The sequence below is a fragment of the Myotis lucifugus genome, unplaced genomic scaffold, assembly GCF_000147115.1.
Source record: "Myotis lucifugus unplaced genomic scaffold, Myoluc2.0 scaffold_136, whole genome shotgun sequence".
In the NCBI taxonomy this organism is placed as follows: domain Eukaryota; kingdom Metazoa; phylum Chordata; class Mammalia; order Chiroptera; family Vespertilionidae; genus Myotis; species Myotis lucifugus.
The window spans coordinates 2,158,116-2,180,153 of record NW_005871184.1 but is presented as its reverse complement, the minus strand read 5'-3'; the positions used below and the strand labels follow the sequence as shown (position 1 = coordinate 2,180,153).

At 38.9% G+C, this 22,038-nt stretch overlaps 1 protein-coding gene across 1 annotated transcript in view; it reads right to left on the bottom strand.

Moving 5' to 3' along the window:
• ADAMTS3 (ADAM metallopeptidase with thrombospondin type 1 motif 3) overlaps positions 1–22,038 on the bottom strand; it is a 249,541-nt gene that overhangs the window by 213,684 nt on the left and 13,819 nt on the right. The window contains exon 3 of the mRNA XM_023758660.1: positions 5,951–6,357. Coding sequence (XP_023614428.1) covers positions 5,951–6,357 — 407 coding nt within the window. The remainder of the gene's footprint in view (positions 1–5,950; positions 6,358–22,038) is intronic.

The following is a 22,038-nucleotide window of genomic DNA, read 5'->3' as shown; positions in this document are numbered from 1 at the left end:
TTTTTTAAATAGACTTCTTTAAAAATGCTCTACAGGTAGACTTTCTGAAAAGAGGCATGACAAGACCATGTTTTTGAAGGGACCAAATCCCCAAAGCAAAAGCCTTACAGCAAGGAAATCCTAAGGCTGCTTTCTTTCTGAGTTAGTCAACAAAGACTTCATTTGGCCATGCCCCAAATCTAAAAAGCATAAAATGACTCCAGTATTAACCAAATGTGGATATCAGATATTTTAGAAAAGAGGTTCTATTTGTGTTTCCCAAATTGTTAACCTTAAGCTTCCAAGACCTCCTGCCCTAGCAGTGATGGTCACTGTTAGATGTGTGAGGAGTGGTCTGGAATGAGAACAAGACAGGAGGACGAGGAACCAGGAGGAGGAACATCTCATATCTTGCTTTCTAACCAGGCCTTTCTTAAGTTTATCCATGTTACATACTATTTTATTAGATAACCACTAGTGATTTCATTGGATGGGAAAATTCCAAATGTTAAAAAAAGTTGAAAACTTCTGTCCTAGAACAACACCCTTGATCAACTCATGAGGAAATCACTGAACTAGGTAACCCAAAGGAGCCATCACCAGTCAATTCTTCCACTCCCAACCAGTTTCCTCTAATGATAACCCAGGAGAACTAACAAAGCCATATTGTTCTAGCAAGCCTAGAAAAATTCCAGTTTCCTTATGTTTATGAAATACATGCCATAAATCCTACTAACCAAACAATCCTTTATTTTGGCAAATTTGTAGACCACAAAATATGATTGCGAGCTGCCACTACGGCCAAGGGAGATTTAACGGTGTTGCAGAGCAAATGCCAGGGCTCTGTGGAGTAAAGAAATCTATTTTCAGCTGGGATTCTCAGCCAGAAGTGTCTTCCCACTGAGAAGAGTGTGAAATGCCTGCCATCACCATGACTGTTGACCACTGGACACTAACTTCAAAGATGTAGAAGCAGAGAGGTAAAGCATGTCAACCCCTCCAGCCAAAAACCACCAGGAGCTCAACTGCAGTTGACAAGCGGGGTTTATTACAAATTGCATGGAGGGAGAATGCACACCAGAGGGAACCATTAACATCTCAGTAATAAAAAGTGTCAGGAAAAAAGCCTCTTAACAGGATGTAGGCTTTGGTTGGGTGATTCGGGGAAGAGTCCAGAAGAGCAGGGCTTTGTTCTCGATTGGATGCTGTCAGAAAGCAGGGATAAGCCCATGACTGAGTATCTCAATAATTCTTACCTATAAGTGGGATACACAGGAGCAGGAATAAAGTTGTAACTGGTAAAGAATTAGCAGTCACTCATAAATGGTAATATTGGCAAAGACTAGAAAAAGTCATGCTAGACAGGAACAGACATTGTTCTTGGTCACACTAGGTGAGAATCGTTGTTGATTCTTTGTGCAGAAGATTTTGATGTTGATTTCAGAAATCGAAAGAATCATATTTTAGTTATTAAGCATGTCTAGATCACAGTCTAGATCAGGGATGGGGAACATTTTTTCTGCCAGAGGCTATTTGGATATTTATAACATCATTCGTTGGCCATACTAACATAAACTTAAAAATTAGCCTGCTATATTTGATCAAACATTTAATTAACTCACCCCTAATGCCTTGGTAGGGCCAGACCAAATGATTTCATGGGCCTTATACGGCCTGAAGGCCGGATGTTCCCTACCCCTGTTCTAGACCATGGCTCTGGATATATTACTCAAATAATTTTTGTGCCCTCTTCAATGTTCAAGTACCTTTCCTGTGATCGTTTTGCAGTTACCTGGAATAGGGAAACTACCTATTTTGGTCAAGTTTAGGGTGTCCAGAGGGGTGAAAACAGGTAAAAGTCATTGCTTGCTTTTCAAACTATCTGTGGTAAAGAAACAGTTTCTTTTCTCCCCACTTGGTCTCATACTAATAATTTTGTAAATACAATAAAAACTAATTACTAGAAAAAATAAAGTAAAATAAACAAGACACAAAACTTCAGCCCCATTTTTTATTAGAACCAACACAAATATAATAACTGCCAAATTGCTATAAAAGTTTCTATATATTGTCTCACTTTCTACATTTATCTTGTCACAAACATTCAAAGAGGAATTAACCCCTATCCTCCTCAAACTATTTCAAAAAATTCAAGAGGAAGAAAGACTTCCAAGCCCTTTTTATGAGGCCGGTATTATCCTAATTCAAAAACCAGATAAAGATACTACAAAATAAAAAAAAATACAGGGCAATATCTCCAAAGAACATAGATGCTAAAATCCTCAAAAAAATATTCGGATCCAACAACACATTAAGAAGATCATACACCATGATCAAGTGAGATTTATTCCAGAGATGCAAAGCTGGTACAGTATTCACAAATCAATAAATGTGATTCATCACATAAATAAATTGAAGGCTAAAAATCACATGATCATATCAATAGATGCAGAAAAAGCATTCGACAAAATACAGCACCTGTTTGTGATAAAAACTCTCAGCAAAGAGGAAATAGAGAGACTATACCTCAACATACAAACTTACAACCAACATCATACTCAATGGGCAAAAACTAAAAGTGTTTCCCTTAAGATAAGGAACACAACAGGAATGTCCGCCTTCGTATTCTCATTCAACATAGTACTGGAAATCCTAGCCACAGTGATCAGGCAAGAAGAAAAAATAAAAGGCATCAAAATTGGAAAGAAAGAAGTAAAACTGCCATTATTCACAAATGACATGATATTGTACACAGAAAACCCTAAATACTCCACCAAAAAAACTTCTAGATTTAATAAATGACTTTGGCAAAGGATACAAAATTATCATCCAGAAATCGATGGCATTTTAATACACCAATAATGAACTCTCAGAAAGAGAAACTAAACTAATAATCCCAATGACCATTGCAACAACAACAAAAAATAATATACCTGGGAATAAACTTAACCAAGGAAAATCATAGGACATTGAAAAAGGAAAGAGAGGAAGATACAAACAAGTGGAAGCATATACGGTGTTCATGGATTGGAAGAATTAACATCATTCAAATCTCCATACTACCCAAAGCAATCCCTATTAAAATACCAATGGCATATTTCATAGATATAGAACATTCCAAAAATTTAGATGGAACCAAAAAAGACCCCAAATAGCCACAGCAATCTTGAGAAAGAACAGCAAAGTTGGAGGGATCACAATACCGGATATCAAACTATACTATAAAGCCATTTAAATCAAAATAGCCTGGTACTGACAGAAGAACAGGCATATAGACTAATGGAGCAGAACAGAGAACCCAGAAATCGACCCATGCCAATATGGTCAATTAATATTTGACAAAGGAGGCAAGAGCATATAATAGAGTACGATAGTCTCATCAATAAATGGTGCTGGGAAAATTGGACAGGTACATGCAAAAAAAAGAAACTAGCCCACAAACTTACATCATACACAAGAATAAACTCAAAATGGAAAAAAAAGACTTAAATGTAAGTCGCAAAACTATAAAAGTCTCGAAACATGTCAAATAGCAATATTTTCACCAATACATCTCCTAGGGTAAGAAAAACAAAGAAAAGAAAAAAAATGGGACTACATCAAACTAAAAAGCATCTGCACAACAAAAAAGCCACCAACAAAATGAAAAGGGAACCCACTGGATGGGAGAACACATTCACCAATGGTATATCAGATAAGGAATTAATTTCCAAAATATACAAAGAAGTCATACAACTCAACACCAGGAAGACAAACAATCGAATTTAAAAATGACCAAAGAGGACAGACAGATGGCTAACAGACATATGAAAAAATGTTCAACATCACTAATCATCAGAGAGATGCAAATTAAAGTTACATGGAAGTGTCACCTCACACCTGCCAGAATGGCTGCCATCAATAAATCAACAAACAAGTGCTGATAAGGATGTGGAGAAAAGGGAACTCTAGTACACTGCTGTTGAGAATGCAGACTGGTGCAGTCACTGTGGACAATATGGAGTTTCTTCCAAAAATTAAAACGGAATTGCCTTATGATCCAGCATTCCCTCTTCTGGGAATATATCCTAAAAATCTCAAAACACCAATTAGAAAGACTATATGTACCCCTATGTTCATAGAGCATTATTTACAATAGCTAAGATCTAGAAACAGCCCAAGTGCCTATCAATAAATGAGTAGATAAAAAAGCTGTGGTATGTTTACACCATGGAATACTGTGTGGCTGTAAAAAAAAAAAAAAAAAAAAAAAAAAAAAAAAAAAAAAGAATGTTTTATGCTAAGGGAAATAAGCCAGTTAGAGAAAAACAAATATCACATGATCTCACTTATATGTGGAATCTAATGAACAAAATAAACTGACGAACAAAATAGGTCCAGAGGCATGGATGCATGGAAAAGACTGAGAGATCTCAGAGGGCTGGGAGCAGGAGGGGATGGGAAGAGATTAACCAAAGAACATATATGCACATATGCATAGCCCATGGACACAGACAATAGTGTGGGGAAAGCCTGGGGTGGGGTGGGGGCTGGGTGTAGGGGGGCAAAGTGAGGTAAGTGGGGGACAACTGTAATACTATCAACAATAAATAAAAAACAAAATAACTAACTAAATCAATAAAATAAATTAGATAAAAAATTTTAAATACTGAATTAAATTTTATACTCAATATAATTTAGTTATAACTATTATAAAATACCTTTTATAAAACTTATTTCCATTTTACAGCTTAGCAGTACTAATTCAAGCTCTCTCTGTGAGTACTTTAAACTTCAATGACTTAGCTAATTCAGGTCTATTCAGCCTTCATGAAGAATAAGAAGAATTTGAAAGATTCCTCATGTCTTTAAACCCCAGAACATGGTCCAACCCCAAATATGAGGGTATGGATCCTAAACTAATGGGATCCAACTTGGAGAGTCAGACCTGCCACACATATTCTATTCAGTTCTTGCATGCTTTTAAAATTCTACAGAACATCCTGAGGTAGTATAAGACTGAAAACTAAAGCCTAAAACAATGAACTCACCAAATTTGATAAAACATGGTATCCTAATCCTTTGGGTGGATCTTTGGCACAGAGAGGATATTGCACAGTATTCATGGTACTGGTGGAGGACCAAGGTAGAATAATTATAAGCAGGAATGTAAGGAATATTTTGAGAACTCTTAGAAGCAGTGGCAAAACAAAGGGAATAGCTCTGAACTCCCAAGAAACAGCAGCCTGGCAACCATAGAAAGGAAAAATGGTTGCTCTTTTTTAAACAAAGACTTGGAGTCAACTGTGGATAGAAAAGGCATAAACATTGACACTCTTTTCAAATAACAACTGGGGATACAACACAAGTAAAAATATTTCACATCTGCAGAGTGTACAAAGAAGGGTCAGTTACTATTGGATTCAACCATAAAACTAAAGAGCAATATATGGGTATTTTACTTCAAGATAAAGGAAAAAATGAATCAAAGCTACCATACAGAAACAACTACATCTTGTGTTCATAAAATGCTATTTGAACAAATTGTGACATTAAGATCTGCTCATTTCCCATTTTAGCATTCTGTGGGGAAGTGAAAAAATACTTTCAAAATACTTTCTTTAAGAAAATATCCAAAGTTTCCACATAAGAAGTGTAATACTATCATTTTGGAGGAATCTATGTTTCTTTAGAAAGTTTTCAGAATGCTTTGAAAGAAATAAGGAAATAAAATTCCCCAATGTAACACAAGTGAAGACATAAGCAAAAAATATTAAAATAGCTGTCTTTTGTTTCTTGGAATAATGTCTTCATGTCAAAATTGAGCCAAAGCACACATCTTTGACAGTAAAATGTGTTCTACTGCTTCCTCCTGAATTTAAAGTATTATAATGAGGCTTCCTTTCCACCTCTACCTTCCAAACCATGCTGGAGCCATGGTACACTCCCAAACACCTACAAACATACACACACACGAGGGAATGAGTCTTACCAGACCATCACAGTTGTTAATGGCAACAGAGGTTCCCGGAATGTCCATGATGTCACCAACGTAAGCACAGTTGGTCTGCAAAGGCTCCGTTTTCCAGATTCTTTCGGAAGCACTTCCTGGTTGACGATCATTAACAGGGTCGGTTATATTCCCAGGCGCCGGAGATGTTTCTTGCCATTCCACAACAGCCCCAGGAGCTATGAGCTGAGTGTTGGGTTTTAGTCGCAGATGAAAATCTCTTCCAAATGCCGTGATATTAAAGAACAATTGCTCAGAGTTGGGAGACACGTCCCTTGTTGACCTCTTTTTGTGATTTGCAGAAAGAATATGAGAGAGATAGTGTCCTTCTAGATTTGTGCTGACTGGAGTCACCAGCTCATACTCTTTGTGTCTCTTTATTGGTGAATCTGTGGAGTGAGAAATACAATGGTAGGACCCTGTGCAACAACACAGGAGGACATAACATAGACATAAAGTGCCCAACTCACAAGACTGCACTCTCACGCATAATGAGTATATTTCTGAATCATCTCATACGTATTACATTTTGATAACTCAAATTATTTCTCAAATGCCCCTAGGTAACTCTGGGTTCAACAAATCTTTTTTTTTATTTTTAAAAAAGTTCATTATACTGCAAATATGCATCTCATTTATATATTTAAGAAGATGAACGTAAGTCTCCATTAACTATACCTGGCTTGCTTATAATCAAGACACATTCCCAGTTATTTTTGCTTAACTGACACCTGCTACAAACTTTTAGCAAAGTTTCTGTTATGTAGAAATTTTTTTCTTTTAATATTTTTTCCTATAAGAATAGAATTTATACTAGTTACAATAGCTACTCTATGTTGCATATACCATGACCTGTAATTTATACACTGTATTACATACACATTTCTTCCATCATAACAACTCAAACAAGCATACTTCACAGATGAGGAAACTGAGAATCGGGGTATATGTCCAAGTCAAATAACTGCTCAGATATGTATCCAACTGCTTCTCCAAAGCCCATATCGTCATTCTACAACATTATGTCATGTCCCATAAATCACAGAACATTTTCAGGAAATGAGGAAATAGGTAAAAAAGAAGAAATAATGATCTATAAGTTGAATATGCAGATATTAGTTAGTCAAGAGCAAATGGCATTGTCATTTTGCACAGTATTCCTTACATGGGACAGACACTTGAGTATGAAAGTGTATTTGGGGTCCACCTGACAACATGGGTGGCCACTTACATGTTAAACTGAATTTCAAAATTAGAACTTAATTCCCCTAGTTTAACCAATGTGAATATTATGTCTGCTAAAATGCAAGCATCCTTGGGAAAGATAACACACTGAATGAACCATTTATCCCTTTATAGAAATGGCTTTGAAGGCAGAAGACAGTGGATTCTGAAGGAAATGAGGGGCAACAATGAAAAAAGAGGCCCAGCCAGTATGGCTCAGTGGTTGAACATTGACCTATGTGACCTATGAAAAAGGAGGTCAAGGTTAGATTCCTGGTCAGGGCATATATATGCCCAGGTTCTGGGCTTGATCCCCAGTAGGGACGTGAAGGCAGCCAATCAAGTATTCTTTCTCATCATTGATGTTTGTATCCCTTCCTCTCTGAAATCAATAAAAATATATTTTTAAAAAAGAATAAAGAAAAAAAACAGAATGAAAAGAGAAGGCGTGGAAAGGGAAACTTGAGAACATAAAGAGTTCCCCACCTTCAGAATTCTAATCTAAGACTAGTCCTGTAGTGTGTTAAAGTACCTTAGAAAATTATATGATTCACAAATACTGTTCACTTATAGGAAATGTGTGTATGTCATTCAATAGAGCTTGAGACCCATAAATGAACCTACAATCTATGCTCTTAAGTATCCTTATAGAATCACTATGTTTGCTGCCGGCGACCAATTCCAGCATGTCATAATTTCAAGAGTTTCATCAAAAGGTTGATGAGACTTGGGGACTCAACAGGGTTGAGTCACACTTGTAGTCACCTGTTGGAAATGGCTAAAGGCATTTCCCCAAACCTGAATAGGAAACTGATTGTGGCTGCCAGACAGCTAAAAGGCATCTTAATCTACATGTTATTGCCTCCTACTGGCCAAACACCTGAACAGCCGTAGGCTAATTCCCCCATTCTGACAATGCTTCTGTACCCTTTGAAACCTTACCCTTTGAAGTGTATTATCTCCACCTTGCCTTAGGACAAATTGTGTTAATAAAAGCAAGGGTCCAAGACAAGGAGGGAGTCTTCAGTTCCTTTAGCTGAAGGTCCTCTGACCCCCAATGTCTTTCAAAATTATATCTCGTCTCTGGACTCTTTATTAGTCTCTGGATTCCTATATCATCTACACACAGCCTTTTCCAGATTCCTGAACCCTTCTTGATGCTGGGACAAGAACCCCGGCAGTTTGCATTATTTTTTCTAATTTTCAAATACAAACTTCAAACAATGTATAAAGAACCAGAAGACAAATGAAGTCATTTTGCAACTTGGAAATTTCTCGAGTGCCTGTTTGTAATCATTATGCCACTTATAATGACCAATGGATTTAAACAAAATATCTCTCTAAAAATGCACAGAGTAAGTAACCTGGTTGTAAATATTTACTAGGCAGAGGAGTAAGGACTGTCCTATCACAGAAAAAAGTGAAAACTTTGCCACAGCAGCATAACCCCTGTACCGTAGGTGCTCCCTGTCATAGCCAAGGCCCAATACTAGGTAGTACTGTAAGCACAGACACAGAGGTTGGTCTCCCTACAACCAACTCTCTGGTGAACACTTTTGTAAGTTCTGGTTTAGGGAAAGAAGTTGAAATTTTAGGGAACGAACTTAAGTGTCACAGGAGGGGAGTGATGGAGGGGAAAGCTCCCATAGTGAACGATGAATTCAGATCTTGGATGTGGACTGACAAAGCTTACCCCCAATTAATTCCTTGAGGATATGAACTCCCCATTCAACCCGGCATTCCCAATGTACTCTAATAGCCGATTTTGTACTTGCCAGGGTCTCTTGTCAGTAGAATGTATTTGGTGAGTGTTAAGGTGGTAATGCAGGTAACTAGAGAACCTTTGCTTTTTCTAGGCTGCTCCACACTCAGACTTATTATCCAAGGCCCTTGAGCATCTGGCTGCACCAATAATCCCAGTTATAACTCTTTCTCTAACCATCTATTTACTGTTCCATGGGAAGGAGAAAGTAATGCTTTATTTTAATGTATGGATTTCCCATCTCCACTGAAGGGCATTCACACAACCAAAGTCTAGGCAATACACTGATGCCTGGATTAAGTGACTGGAGAACTAGAAAATCTAAGAAGAATGCAGGGAGGCTCCTCCTCACCCAGCAGGATACCCAGAGCCTCATGCTGACAGTAAACCATACATTCCAGATTCCCTGGGACAGTCCCATGTTCCCTGTCAGACAGCACGTTCTGAAATTTTATTCAAAATAAAGATGGTGTATTGCTATAGAGCTTTGTCATCTCGAATGCTAAATAGCAAATCATTGCTAAAATGTGCACATAAGAAACATTTCTGAAATTAAACCCTGAGTGAGTCCATTTCCAGGTGGAATTTAAGGTAATCAAGGGATAAGATGCACTTAGTAACCTCTCAGGCTATCTTCCCCTGACGGTAAATTGATGAGCTGACACAGTAGCTACTCAGTCATCTGCCATTTATTATCAAAATAGACCCTGGACTGCCCTCTGTGCTCGAGAATATATCATCTCTAATTCTCACAACGCTCCCAGTAGGTAGGTGTTATTATCCTAGACGGCCTGTCACTAGCCAGCAAAGAACCAAAAGAAAATTTCAATTCTGATCATTTTGAAGCTGAAGATCATCCTCCTATGCTCTTACTCACTTCATCTTACTGTCAACTTCTAATTTAAAATCTGACATATAAAGGAAAACTACCACAAGAATGATTATGCTCTGACTACCCACAGCCAGTCAACCAAATTTTCCTCTAGTGTAGCTTCAAACATTTCAGTAAAAGGCTCTTAAGTTCTTGGTCTTTGGGAGGAAAAAAAAAGAGTGGTGGGTAAAGCTCAAAGATATCAAAAGTATTTAATCTCAGTAAAATCACATAGGAAAACTAAATCACATCCAATGTTACTTTGCTGCATTCAGAAATGAGACATTTCACAGGCCCAAATATTTCTGCAAAGCAATATAACCTATAGTTAAGGAATGAACTACAGTGTCAAAAAGCAGCAAGTTAACATATGAACCTGAACAAGTTCTTTATTTTTCCTTAGACTCAGTTTCCTCATTTGTTAACTTAAGGTTAATAATAATAGCTCCAACTTTATAGATTTGGTGAAATGATTAAATGAGATTATGCAAAGAAATCAGTAAGGATTAGCTACTTAACTTCTTTTGTCAGTACAATTGCCATGTGGACATTTACTAGTCACCTCAATTTAACATTTCAGAGTAAACTTCCTATCTTCCTGTTTCCATATGTATCCCTCACCTGTGTCAGTAAATGGCAGCTCTATCCTCCCAGTTATGCAGACCAAACACTTGATTAAACCATCCTTAACTCTTCTCACACCACACACCAAATCTCTTCATAAATTCTATTGACTCTACCTTCAAAATGCTTCCAAACTTGGACCACTGCTCACCACCTCCCATGCTACTACCCTAAGCCAAACCACCATCATCTAAGTTTTGAATGAACCTCCTAACCATTCCTTGCTTCTGCTCTTCCCAGTTATAGGTTATCCTATATAATAAAAGCCTATGTGGCCGTGAGGCCCTCATGCAGTAACGAGCAATCACTAGGAGGCTGCATGTGCAGCCGGTGCATGCGGGTGGGCGGGGCTGCGTGCCCAGCGAGGCGTACAAGGATGGGCAGGGGCTTGATGCTGTGTGCACGGTGCGGAGGTGGGTCCCGCGGCTCTGGCCTACCTCTTTGGGGCAATCCATCGAGGACTCCTGGATGGGTGGGTGGGCAGGGCCTACCTCTTTGGGGCAATTGATTGCGGGGCTACCACACTGTGAGAGGGCACAGGCTAGGCTGGGGGACCCCCCCCGAGTGCATGAATTTCGTGCACCAGGCCTCTAATCCTCAATAAAGAGCTAGAGTAATTAAAGTCACAGATCATGTCACGCTTTTCCTCCAAACCCATCCCAGAGTAAAACAGCTCACAGCCCAGCATTGGAAATCCTCCTACCTCAAAGTCACTGTACTTGCTGTTTCCTCTGCCCAGTGTCTTCCCGTCCCTCCCCCACCCCACCCCCCAAGACAGGTGCATGGCTCACCCCTCAGTTCCTTCATGCCTTTGCTTAAATGTAACTCTACCATTGAGGTCTGTCCTGACCACCAGTAACCACCTTATCACTCTATGCCCTTTCATATTCCACATTATTCCACAAAACCTGGTACCATCTCCTACTATAAATATTATTTGCATGTTTATTGCTTCTTTATATTTACTAGCATATAAGTAAGCTTCAGGAGGGCAGGGATGTTTTTATCTGTTTCCTTCACTACAACTCCCCAGTGCCTACAACAGAACTGAAGTTGCTCAATAAATATCTGTGAGTGAATAAGTGAATGAATAAGAGCAGTTTGAGTATGAAGAGGTATGTAAAATTCTAAACTGGCCTCCTGGAATGCAGACACAGAGCCCCTCACCCTTAGAAGCAGGCAGCAGGAAATTAGCCCTCCCATTGGCTATTCATAGAATTACAACTATACAGATATACAGATCAAAAATAAAAACGACCCTGAAAAATCATCTAATCTTTGCCTCTTTCTTACAATTAGGGCATCTCAAGTAGATGGCATTATTTGTGCTTAGGTTAGAGGTAGAGTACTTTAACCTGCTCCTTCTCTATGTGAGGGGAGTTTCTTCCAAGTAGTCCAGGCCTCTTCTTCCCCATTAACTCACCCTTTCCCGAGTAGAGAAGAGTGAAGTATGTGATTGGTAAGTCTGGGAAAAAGAAGAAGTTTGCAGAGCTCAGAACCTCCCTCATCATTCTTCTCCCTGGGAAGGATCCTGATAAGGAGCACATGTTCTCTTCCACGTCCCCAGGGGCAGGCCCTGTCCCAGCCAGATGGATGCACCCTCAGCCAGAACATGGCTCAAGCAAGTGAGAGCCCCAGGCTTCATCCCAGCCCCTTTGTAAAGAGATTTTCACTATGTCTTTAGATGTGCTATTTTCAACTTGTTCAGAACCCAGGTATATAAGAGGGCTGTTTTTATTTCAGATCATCTCAAAAACTTGATCTATCTTTAAGAAAAAGTACTGTCACATCTCCACTGGCAGGCTAATTATAACACTAACAATTCTCCTTATCAGGGAATGCACTCACATCTAATTCCTCATTCTAGAGTTTAACTTAGTGCCCTCTTCTCCTTTGTGCTGCATGAAAAACAAAACGAAACCCATTCTTGTGTAAATGCACCTGTATGTATATGTGACATATGTGTACAACTGTACACACATACACAAATATTACACAATGTACATCAAAGAATTTGAGGAGTCAATGTTCTGTGTCCATATAAAAGACTTTGGAGCTATCAGACTTTCTGTTCTAATATCAACCATGTTAGACTTTTCCAATTAGTTTCCAAACTCTAATCATTTCTGAGACTTTTGACCCATTCACGCATGTTTGTGTTTAAGCATGATACCCCACACATAATAGGCCTCAGTAAATATAGGTTAAAAAAGGAAAAAAAGATCCCTCAACCTGAAACCTGAATAGCACAGCTCTCTGCTGAGAATAATGTCTTATACACACTTCTCCCTTAAAATATCTAAAGCAAATTCTCATTTTACTTGAATATTTAGTTTGCCTTCCTGACTTCACTCTTTTTGTTAATGAGGTACTGAATCTCCCAGGCTGAGAAAACTGACTTCATTTTTAACTTTCCCCCCAATTAACATCATTTAGGTCCCACTGATTTCTCCTTAGAAGTTTCTCCCCTTTCTTCCAATCACCTTCAAGTCCTCATCACCTCACACCAAAAAGCTGCAAGTGCCAAGTCTTAATCCCCACATATAATTTTTTCTCACTACCAACTATTGTATAAATTGTACCAAAGTACTATCTAAATTATTTCCAGGAAAATTTCAAAGCCCCACATTTACTAGTAAAATGCCTAGATTCCAGCATCCAACACCAGATTGCAGCTTGGCCTCTCCCAGGCAGCTCCAAGCCCATCACAAGTGGCAACCATCTGCAGATTACTTTGTAGCTCACACCAAGTGATCCAGGGCAAGGCACAGGCAGCAGATTGCCTTGGCCTACATCTCCAAAGAGGCCCCAGAACCGACACACCAGGTGGCCAGCTTCAGACCACACCAGAGCACCACCCAATCACCTCTACAATGACATACTCAAAGGGCAGATTCAGCAAGCACCACAGCCCTGCTAAAGTGAATCCTGCTCCATAAGGTCAGCCCTACACAATAGCTCCTCCATGTAGTCAGGGCCAGTCCTGACAATCAATCAGCCTGAGGGTCAATTCCTCCCACTGATGTGCCAATAGCAATCAAGGTTCAACTACAACAAGGGACACACCTAAAACACCTAAGTCAGGTGATCAGGGAGACTGAGCCACGAGGCCCCACAGAACACCTTCTACATAAGGCCAACCTTTCAAAATTGGGAGATATAACAGCTCTACTAATACATAGAAACAAACACAGGGAGGCAGCTAAAATGAGAGCACAAAGAAACATGTCCCAAATGAAAGAACAGGGAAAAACACCAGAAAAAGAACTAAACAAAATGGAAATAAGCAATCTACAGAATTCAAAACACTCCTATCAGTGATAGCTTCATCAAATAGATAGGAAGCATAAAAAAGGAGATAGAGACCATAAAAATGAACCAGTCAGAAATGAAGAATAAAATAACTGAAATGAAGCACACATTAGGGAATCAGCAGTAGACTAAATGAAGTAGAGGACTGAGTCAGCAATTTGGAAGATAAGGTAACAGAAAACACAATCCAAACAGCAATAAGAAGAAAAATGAGGATTAAGGGCCCTCTGGAAAATATCAGGTATACTAACATTTGTATCATAGAGGTACCAAAAGAAGAAGAGAGACAGCAAGAAATTGAAAACCTATTTGACAAAATAATGACTGAAAACTTCCCTAACCTGGTGAAGGAAATAGACATACAAATCCAGGAAGTGCAGAGAGTCCCAAACAAGATGAACCCAAAGAAGCCCACACCAAGACACATCATAATTAAAATGCCAAAGGTTAAAGACAAAAAGAGAATCTTAACACGTTGTGCACCAGTAGTTTTATTGCTAGCTTTATCCAGTGGCCAAATAAGTTTCTATTGAATGAGTACCAAAAAAACATTTTACAAAGTAGCATACTTTAAAAAGATATTAGCTTGTAAGAACATGTAATAAATAACTTCAAAATGCAATGGGTATTTAATTTTAAAGCATACCTTTAACATTTATGTAAAACACTATCATATGAAAACACGAGAATGCTCGTGATCTGCCCGCAATGTGCTAAAAGCAGAAAGAGAACAGCAGTTACCTACAAGGGAGTTCCCATAAGACTGTCACAACTTTGCAGGCCAGAAGGGACTGACACTAAATATTCAAAGTGATGAAAAGCAAGGACCTATAACCAAGATTTCTCTATCCAACAAGGCTATCATTTAGAATTGAGGGAGAGAGAAAGAGCTTCCCAGACAAGAAAAAGATAAAGGACTTCATCACCACCAGACCTGTATCATAAGAAATGTTAAAGGGACTTCTTTGAGAAGAAAAAAAAACTTAAAATATAAAATATGAATAAAATGACAATAACTACATACCTAGCAATAATTATTTTAAATGTAAGTAAATACTCCAAACAAAATACTAGTACACAGGATGGCTGAATGGATAAGAAAATAAGACCCTTACATATGCTGTCTACATGAGACTCACTTCAGATCAAAAGACAACACAGACTGAAAGGGTTAGAAAAAATATTTCATGAAAATGGAAACAACAGAAAAAAGAAATCTAGGATATTAATATCTATACCAGAAACAAATAGACTCTAAAACAAAGGCTATAAAAGAGATAACAAGGACCCAGCAATTCTGCTTCTGGGTATTTATCCAAAAAAAAGCCAAAATACAAATTCAAAAAGATATGCATTCATATGTTCCTTGCAGCATTAATTATAATAGCCAAGATGTGGAAGCATCCTAACTGTCCATCCATGCATGAATGGATAAAGAAGAAATAGTGCATATATACAATGCAGTGTGACTCAGCCATACAAAAGAATGAAATCTTGCTATCTGTAATATGGATGGACCTAAAGGGTATTGTGCTGAGTGAAATAAGTCAGAAAGAGAAACAGAAATATCTATAATTTTACTTATATGAGGAGTCTAAAAACCAAAATAAATGAAAAAAACAAATAGAAACAAACTCATAGTTACAGAGAACATTCTGATGGTTTGCAGATTGGAGGGGTGTTGGGAAATGGGCACAAAGGGGAAAGGGATTAAGAAGTACAAATTGTTAGTTACAAAACAGTCATGGGGTGTAAAAGTATGGCATAGGTAATATAGCAATAATAGTGTATTAACTGTGTATGGTGTCAGATGGTACTAGATTTATCAAGGTGAAAACTTCATAAGTTATATAAATGTCTGAGCACTATGTTGTACATCTGACACTAATAGAATATTTACAATATTGTATGTCAACTGTAATTAAAAAATACATTTTAAAGAGTTTTACTGATTTTTTTTAAGAGGGAGAGAAAGGGAAGAGAAAGAGAGAGAAACATCAATGTGAAAATAAAACATTGGTAGGCTGACTCTTGCATGCCCCCCACCATGGATCGAGCCTACAACCCAGGCATGTGCCCTGGAATTGAACCAGCAACCTTTTGGTGTACAGGATGATGCCCAACCAATAGCCACATCAGCCAGGGCAAAAAATTTAAAAATATATATATATTTTTTAAATAAACAATAAAATGTCTATGTTCTACACTTAATTACCTTTGTGATTTTGGTCACAATACTTTTATGTCAGTACTCATCTGTAAAAATGAGAGTAAAAGCATGTAGTTCATAGGATTGTTGTAAAAATTAAATGGCCTATTCCAAAATGCTCAGAACACTGTTTGGCACATAGTAAGTGTTCAATAAATGTTAAGTATTAATATTACTATGTTATTTCTCTGAATAGTTTCCCTGGCTTATCATTACTTCAGGATAAAATAGATTCAGAAAATTGATATCTATTTTTCATGTTAGATCTAAACACTGCTTGAAAGACCATTAATCAAATTCTCTCACTTTACCAGTAAGAAAGTGAAACTCAAAGAATAGGTAACTTAAGCAAATCAAAACTTAACTTTCATATTTAAGGACCTCTGCACTGTCCCTAATTTCTTTTCAGCACCATCTCTCATATTAGCCTATCAAAACATTCTAATGCACTCACCAGGCCCGGCTAAATCATGCCTGCCTTCACAGCCCTGCTCTACTGTATCACCCAGGGGAAAAGAACTGCTGCTTTCTCTTCATCTATGCAGATTCAACCCAGCCCCCATGGCCTCTCTCAAGCCCCATCTTTTCTAAAAAATCTTCCCAGCTAGCTTGTCCAGAATACAGCCCTCCTGGTCTGATCTTCCTAGTTCTCACTGTCATGCACTGTCTGCATAAAAGTTATAAAAATCTCTACGGAAGAAAAGTTACACGCTTCTGGCCTGTCCTTGGAGAGATTTTAAGCTCTTTGGGGCAGACATGTGGCATCTTAACTGTAGTGTTCCCAGTCTTTGGGAGGAAAAAAAATCAATGATTATTTTTAGAAGTGGGAATTCTTGGGAGGGAGCGCTCTCACAGTCTGACACTGTGGTCCATGCTTTGGGATCCTCCTATCTCCTTCACACATTCAGTCACCTATGCTCAAAACTGAGGACATGCTGTTTGGTATCTTTCTAAGTCTGCTGTAGAAGGATACACAGATATCTCCCAGGGAGACTAGATGTCCCCAGGGCATTTCCAAGACCTCGCTGTGGAACAGTAAGAGAACAAAAGTGCTCAGCAGTACAATCAACACTGCTAGGACCTGAGTGACTGCAGTACAAAGCTCCCATATATCACAGCAATTGTTAGCTGATCTAATTAAGACCAAAGCACCCCAGGCCCACAGATTGTGGGAATAATGTGACTGAGGCAATGTGGCTTTAACCCAAGGCAAGGAAGGAAGGAAGGTAATGATGGTTGAACACTAAAGGTCTGGAGTCAGAAAGCACCGTGTTGAATTCTGGTTGGTTTCAAGCTGATACGCTCTTTGGCATCCTGCAAGCAAATGATGAAAATCCAGGCTCACAGAGTTTATCTGTAAATTAGGGATAATAATGGGAATTAAGTGAGGGAAGGCTTGCCCTATCTAATAACATTTCAATAAATGAAAAATTAGCTGGTGTTATCATCACCATCACCATCATCCTCTAGCTCCAGCTATAGAAGAAGGAAGTTAGTTTCAGATTCCTTCTATGACCCAGCTCCCCTCAGGGGCCTCTCTCCCCACTCTACCCCCACCCCACCTTGTGTTTCTGATGCGGTTAGAAGAGACCTTAAGCTCCATGTCCAGGGCCTGAAGTCCAGGATGATGTCACAACCCAAGCTCCATTACGCAACCCAGAGACTGGGATTCTCTCCCAAGAATCGTCTGATTGCTCTAATACAAAAAGGCAGATCACACAAGCAATTTCCTTTATCAGGTATAAATTGTCAGCATGCAACAATCTGGCCACAAGCATGAAATCAAATAAGCATTTTCAAGATCTGCTAAAGAAGTAGCTCCAACAACATTTCCAAATCCCAAGCCAAAGGAAAAAGAATGACCTTCATCAGAAATGACAGGAGCCAGCTGCTCCAGGAAAGATGTGAGTCTGGTGAAAAGTGGACCTTAAGAAGTACACCACACGCCAAAGGGTTTACCAAGGTTGTAAACACCATCAGAGAAGGGGACACATCTTCTCTCAAAACCAATTAAAAATTAATTGTGACACGTGCTGAACTTATGAACATGGCCAAATTCTTTGTCCTCACTTTATCTCCTCTGGGCAGAGGAACTCTTTGATGTCTTTTATTTTAGTTGCAAACCCATTTTCATAGTCCAAGAGTTGTTATCAAGCTATTTGAAGAAAAAAATGAAAAGGTGTTGGGGGGGGGTGGTTATTCTTACTTATTAAGAAAGAACAAATAGTTGTACACTTAAAAATTCTTCTCATTTTTTTTAATCTGGCTTTTTCATAAATATTTGTTGCAATTGCACAATGTTTATGTTCAAGAGTCACTTAGGAAAGAACAGCACATTCTTTACTGTTCCAGAACATGAAATCAGGTAAGAGATCTTTCAGGAAAATCAAAAAAAAAAGCCTGAAGAAAAATGTTATTTAAACAAAAACAAAAACACATCCGAGTTTTCCTTTTTTGCTACATTTTAATATAATCAAATAATCAATAACAGAATAACAAGTAGAAGAGAATTATTTTTGTAAGTGAGGCCCAAATGCCAAAATTTTAGCATTCCAATCTTAGTTTTAAAAGCACTTCTACTGGCTGTACTTATCATCATTGCAAGTTTTGCAGAGTCAAGAGCTATATTAGGCATTCTAAAAATTAGTATTTCTCACACATCTCACAATTTGTTGATAGATAATACTTTTAAAGGCTAATTTAACTTCAGTCTAGAATTTAAAGCCAGGAAAATCAGCATCCATCTCCAGGGCCAAAGGCTAGGGGAAATATGACAGATAAGAAATGTGGAGAGCATTTTTAAAGACTTTCACTGTAACATTACTTGTGGTAATTATATTTTCCAAATCTAAGACACTCTGGCTCATGGTTTAACAAAAGTATGAGACACTGAGATAGTCCACAAGGCCACTGCCTGGATTAGTGTCCTGTCGCTGCTATAACACATTGCCACAAACTTGGTGCTTAAAACAATATGAATTTGTTATGCTACAGTTTTAGGAGATACCAAGTCACACAGGGCTAAAGTCAAGGTGTCAGCAGGGCTGTATTTCTTTCAGAAGATCTAGGAGTGATCTGTTTCCTTGACTTTTTCAACCCACAAAGGCTGCCTTGCATTTCCTGGCTCATGGACCTTTTCCTCCATCTTCAAAAACCAGCAACATCCACCCGTCTTTCTTTCACCTACCTCTTCCATTTATAAGTGCTGCCCCTCTGGATAATCCAGGATAATCTATTTTAAGATCAATTGATTAGCAACCTTAATTCTATTGCAAACTTACTTCATCTTTGCCATGTAACATAACATATTCTCAGGTTCCAGGGATTCAGAAGTGGACATCTTTGGAGCCATTATTCTGCCTACTGCAGTCACCAGTTCCCATGAAATGTGCTGGGAAGTCCTCACATCTGTGGCACTACTGTACATGTGTGCCACCCTAGCATCCTCCCACACTCCGTGCCAATTTTCCCTCAGGTGAACCATCCACACTCCACACTTAGTTCCTGTAAGTCAAGGGTGAAATATCCAATCAGAACACTGCATTCCTGACCACAGTGAATAGTTCAAGGATAAGCTTATGACTCAAGCTAGGTAGCCAATTAAAGCCCTCCCAGGAACTTTCCTGGAGCTGTCAAAAAATAAGTGTTCTGTCTAGTGGGGTGAAAGGTAGAATGATAGCCTAGAGATACTGTTGACAGTATTTGGCATTATTTTGGGGGTGAGGTGGGGGGGGGGCGGCGCAGACACTGAAATCTTAGAGAGATAAAGCAAACACATAGAAAAAATGAGAAAGGAGGGAAGGAGGGAGGGACGGAGGGAGGGAGCAAGGAGGGAGTAAAGGAGGGGGAGAGAGAGATTGAAAGATTAAGAGAGAGATTCCTGATATTATTCTGAGCTCTCAGATCCAGCTATACCTGACTTTGATTACCTGATCAATTTTTTTTCCTTAACCAGTGTCAACTTGGTTCCTGTTACTTGCATTCAAAGGAGTCATAATTGATATAAGAATTTTCTCTCAATGAAATGGAAAGAAGAAACTTCAATAAATGCGATGAGAAAAAGAGAAAGAATTGTGTCTGGTATACACAATTTAGGTGGGGTGGAATTATCTATACAGTAAAAGCCTAAGCAACCATTACAGCAGAATGACCAGAATGACCATTCACTATGATGCACACTGACCACCAGGGGGCAGATGCTCAATGCAGGAGCTGCCCCCTGGTGGTCAGTGTGCTCCCACAGGGGGAGCACCGCTCAGCCAGAAGCCAGGCTCACAGCTGGCGAGCACAGCAGCAGTGGCGGAAGCCTCTCCCACCTCCGAGGCAGCACTAAGGAGCAGCAAGCCAAGCAATAAGGAGCAGCAAGCAGGCAGGTGGTAAAGAGCGAGGGGTCCAGGACTGTGAGAGGATGTCTGCCTGCTGGCAGTCAGACATCCCCCAAGGGTCCCGGACTGTGAGAGGGCGCAGGCCCGGCTGAGGGACAGACATACACACACACACACACACACACACACACACACACACTACACGAATTTCATGCACCAAGCCTCTAGTTTGAAATAGCTGTTTTTGTACCACTCCTTACTCAACTCCCTCCCTCTACTCACAGTGGTTCTCAACCTTCCTAATGCCGTGACCCTTTAATACAGTTCCTCATGTTGTGGTGACCCCCAACCATAAAGTTATTTTCATTGCTACTTCATAACTGTAATTTTGCTACTGTTATGAATCGTAATGTAAATATCTGATATGCAGGATGTATTTTCATTGTTCACGACCCACAGGTTGAGAACCGCTGCTGCTATATCCCTACGAATGAAAGCATCACCTCATTATCAACTTAAAGATAATACATGGAAATAGAACTCTCAAAGAGCTGCCATATGGTGAGCTGAGTGGATGGATAGTTTACAAGTCCATGGCACAGAAAAGTAGTTTCTGGAAACTCATGGTGTCAGGTAGACCTGTCAAAAATGTAGGGGTTAGAATGAGGTGGCTGTCCTTGAGTAAAAGTGTTTTTTAAAAAGCACAAGACTGCCCTAACCGGTTTGGCTCGGTGGATAGAGGGTCAGCCTGCGGACTGAAGGGTCCCAGGTTCGATTCCGGTCAAGGGCATGTACCTAGGTTGCGGGCACATCCCTGGCAGGGATTGTGCAGGAGGGAGCTGATTGATGTTTCTCTCTCATCGATGTTTCTAACTCTCTATCCCTCTCCCTTCCTCTCTGTAAAGAATCAATAAAAATATATTTTTAAAAAAAAGCACAAGACTAAGACATACTACTAATAATAACTATTATTATAGTTTGCTTTCCATGTACCAGAATTGTATGAATCCTTTACAACTGTATGAACTACGCAGCAGTAGTATGCGTATGTTACATACAAAAAAAGTATGCTTTGAGAGGTTAAAGTCATCAGCAGGAAAGTGGTGGAGTCAGGGTTTTAAACCACATTGTGAACAGTCTGTGCCCTGACCATCTGATGGAGGAAAGGAGATGAATGTTAATAGGTACTCTACTGGATATACTGGTTAGATTTAAGATTGAGGAATGGACTCTACATGCAAACGAGAGAAGTTTTTACATAGAAAAGACACAGAATTCAAATCACATGAATAATAATTTCAATCATTCTTTTTATTTGTGTGCATATGTGCATATGAAAATATATATACTATATATGAAAATTGTAGGAAATGTAATTTAATATCTAAGACCACAATATTTGAAGAGTCATAGATTTAATCCTATTTACTTTCTATAAGGTTTCCTAACTATTTTTTGTTTTATCAGTCACTTCAAGAATAAGATAGACTATTTCATGCTACTCACAATTTGTTCTAAATTCCAAAAAGATTCATCATGCTGAATTTGTGGCAATCATTTCTATAAACAGGAGACTGACATTTTACCACAAAATCTCTCCTAGGGATTTACAGTTAGTCAGCAAAGCCATGTAAACGTATTTGGGAAATTAGGGTGGATCAATTACATGTGGGAACAGAGATTCCAAAGCTAGAATCTCTTCCCACGCTTTCCTATCTATTCTAAAGAGTATACAACTCTCAA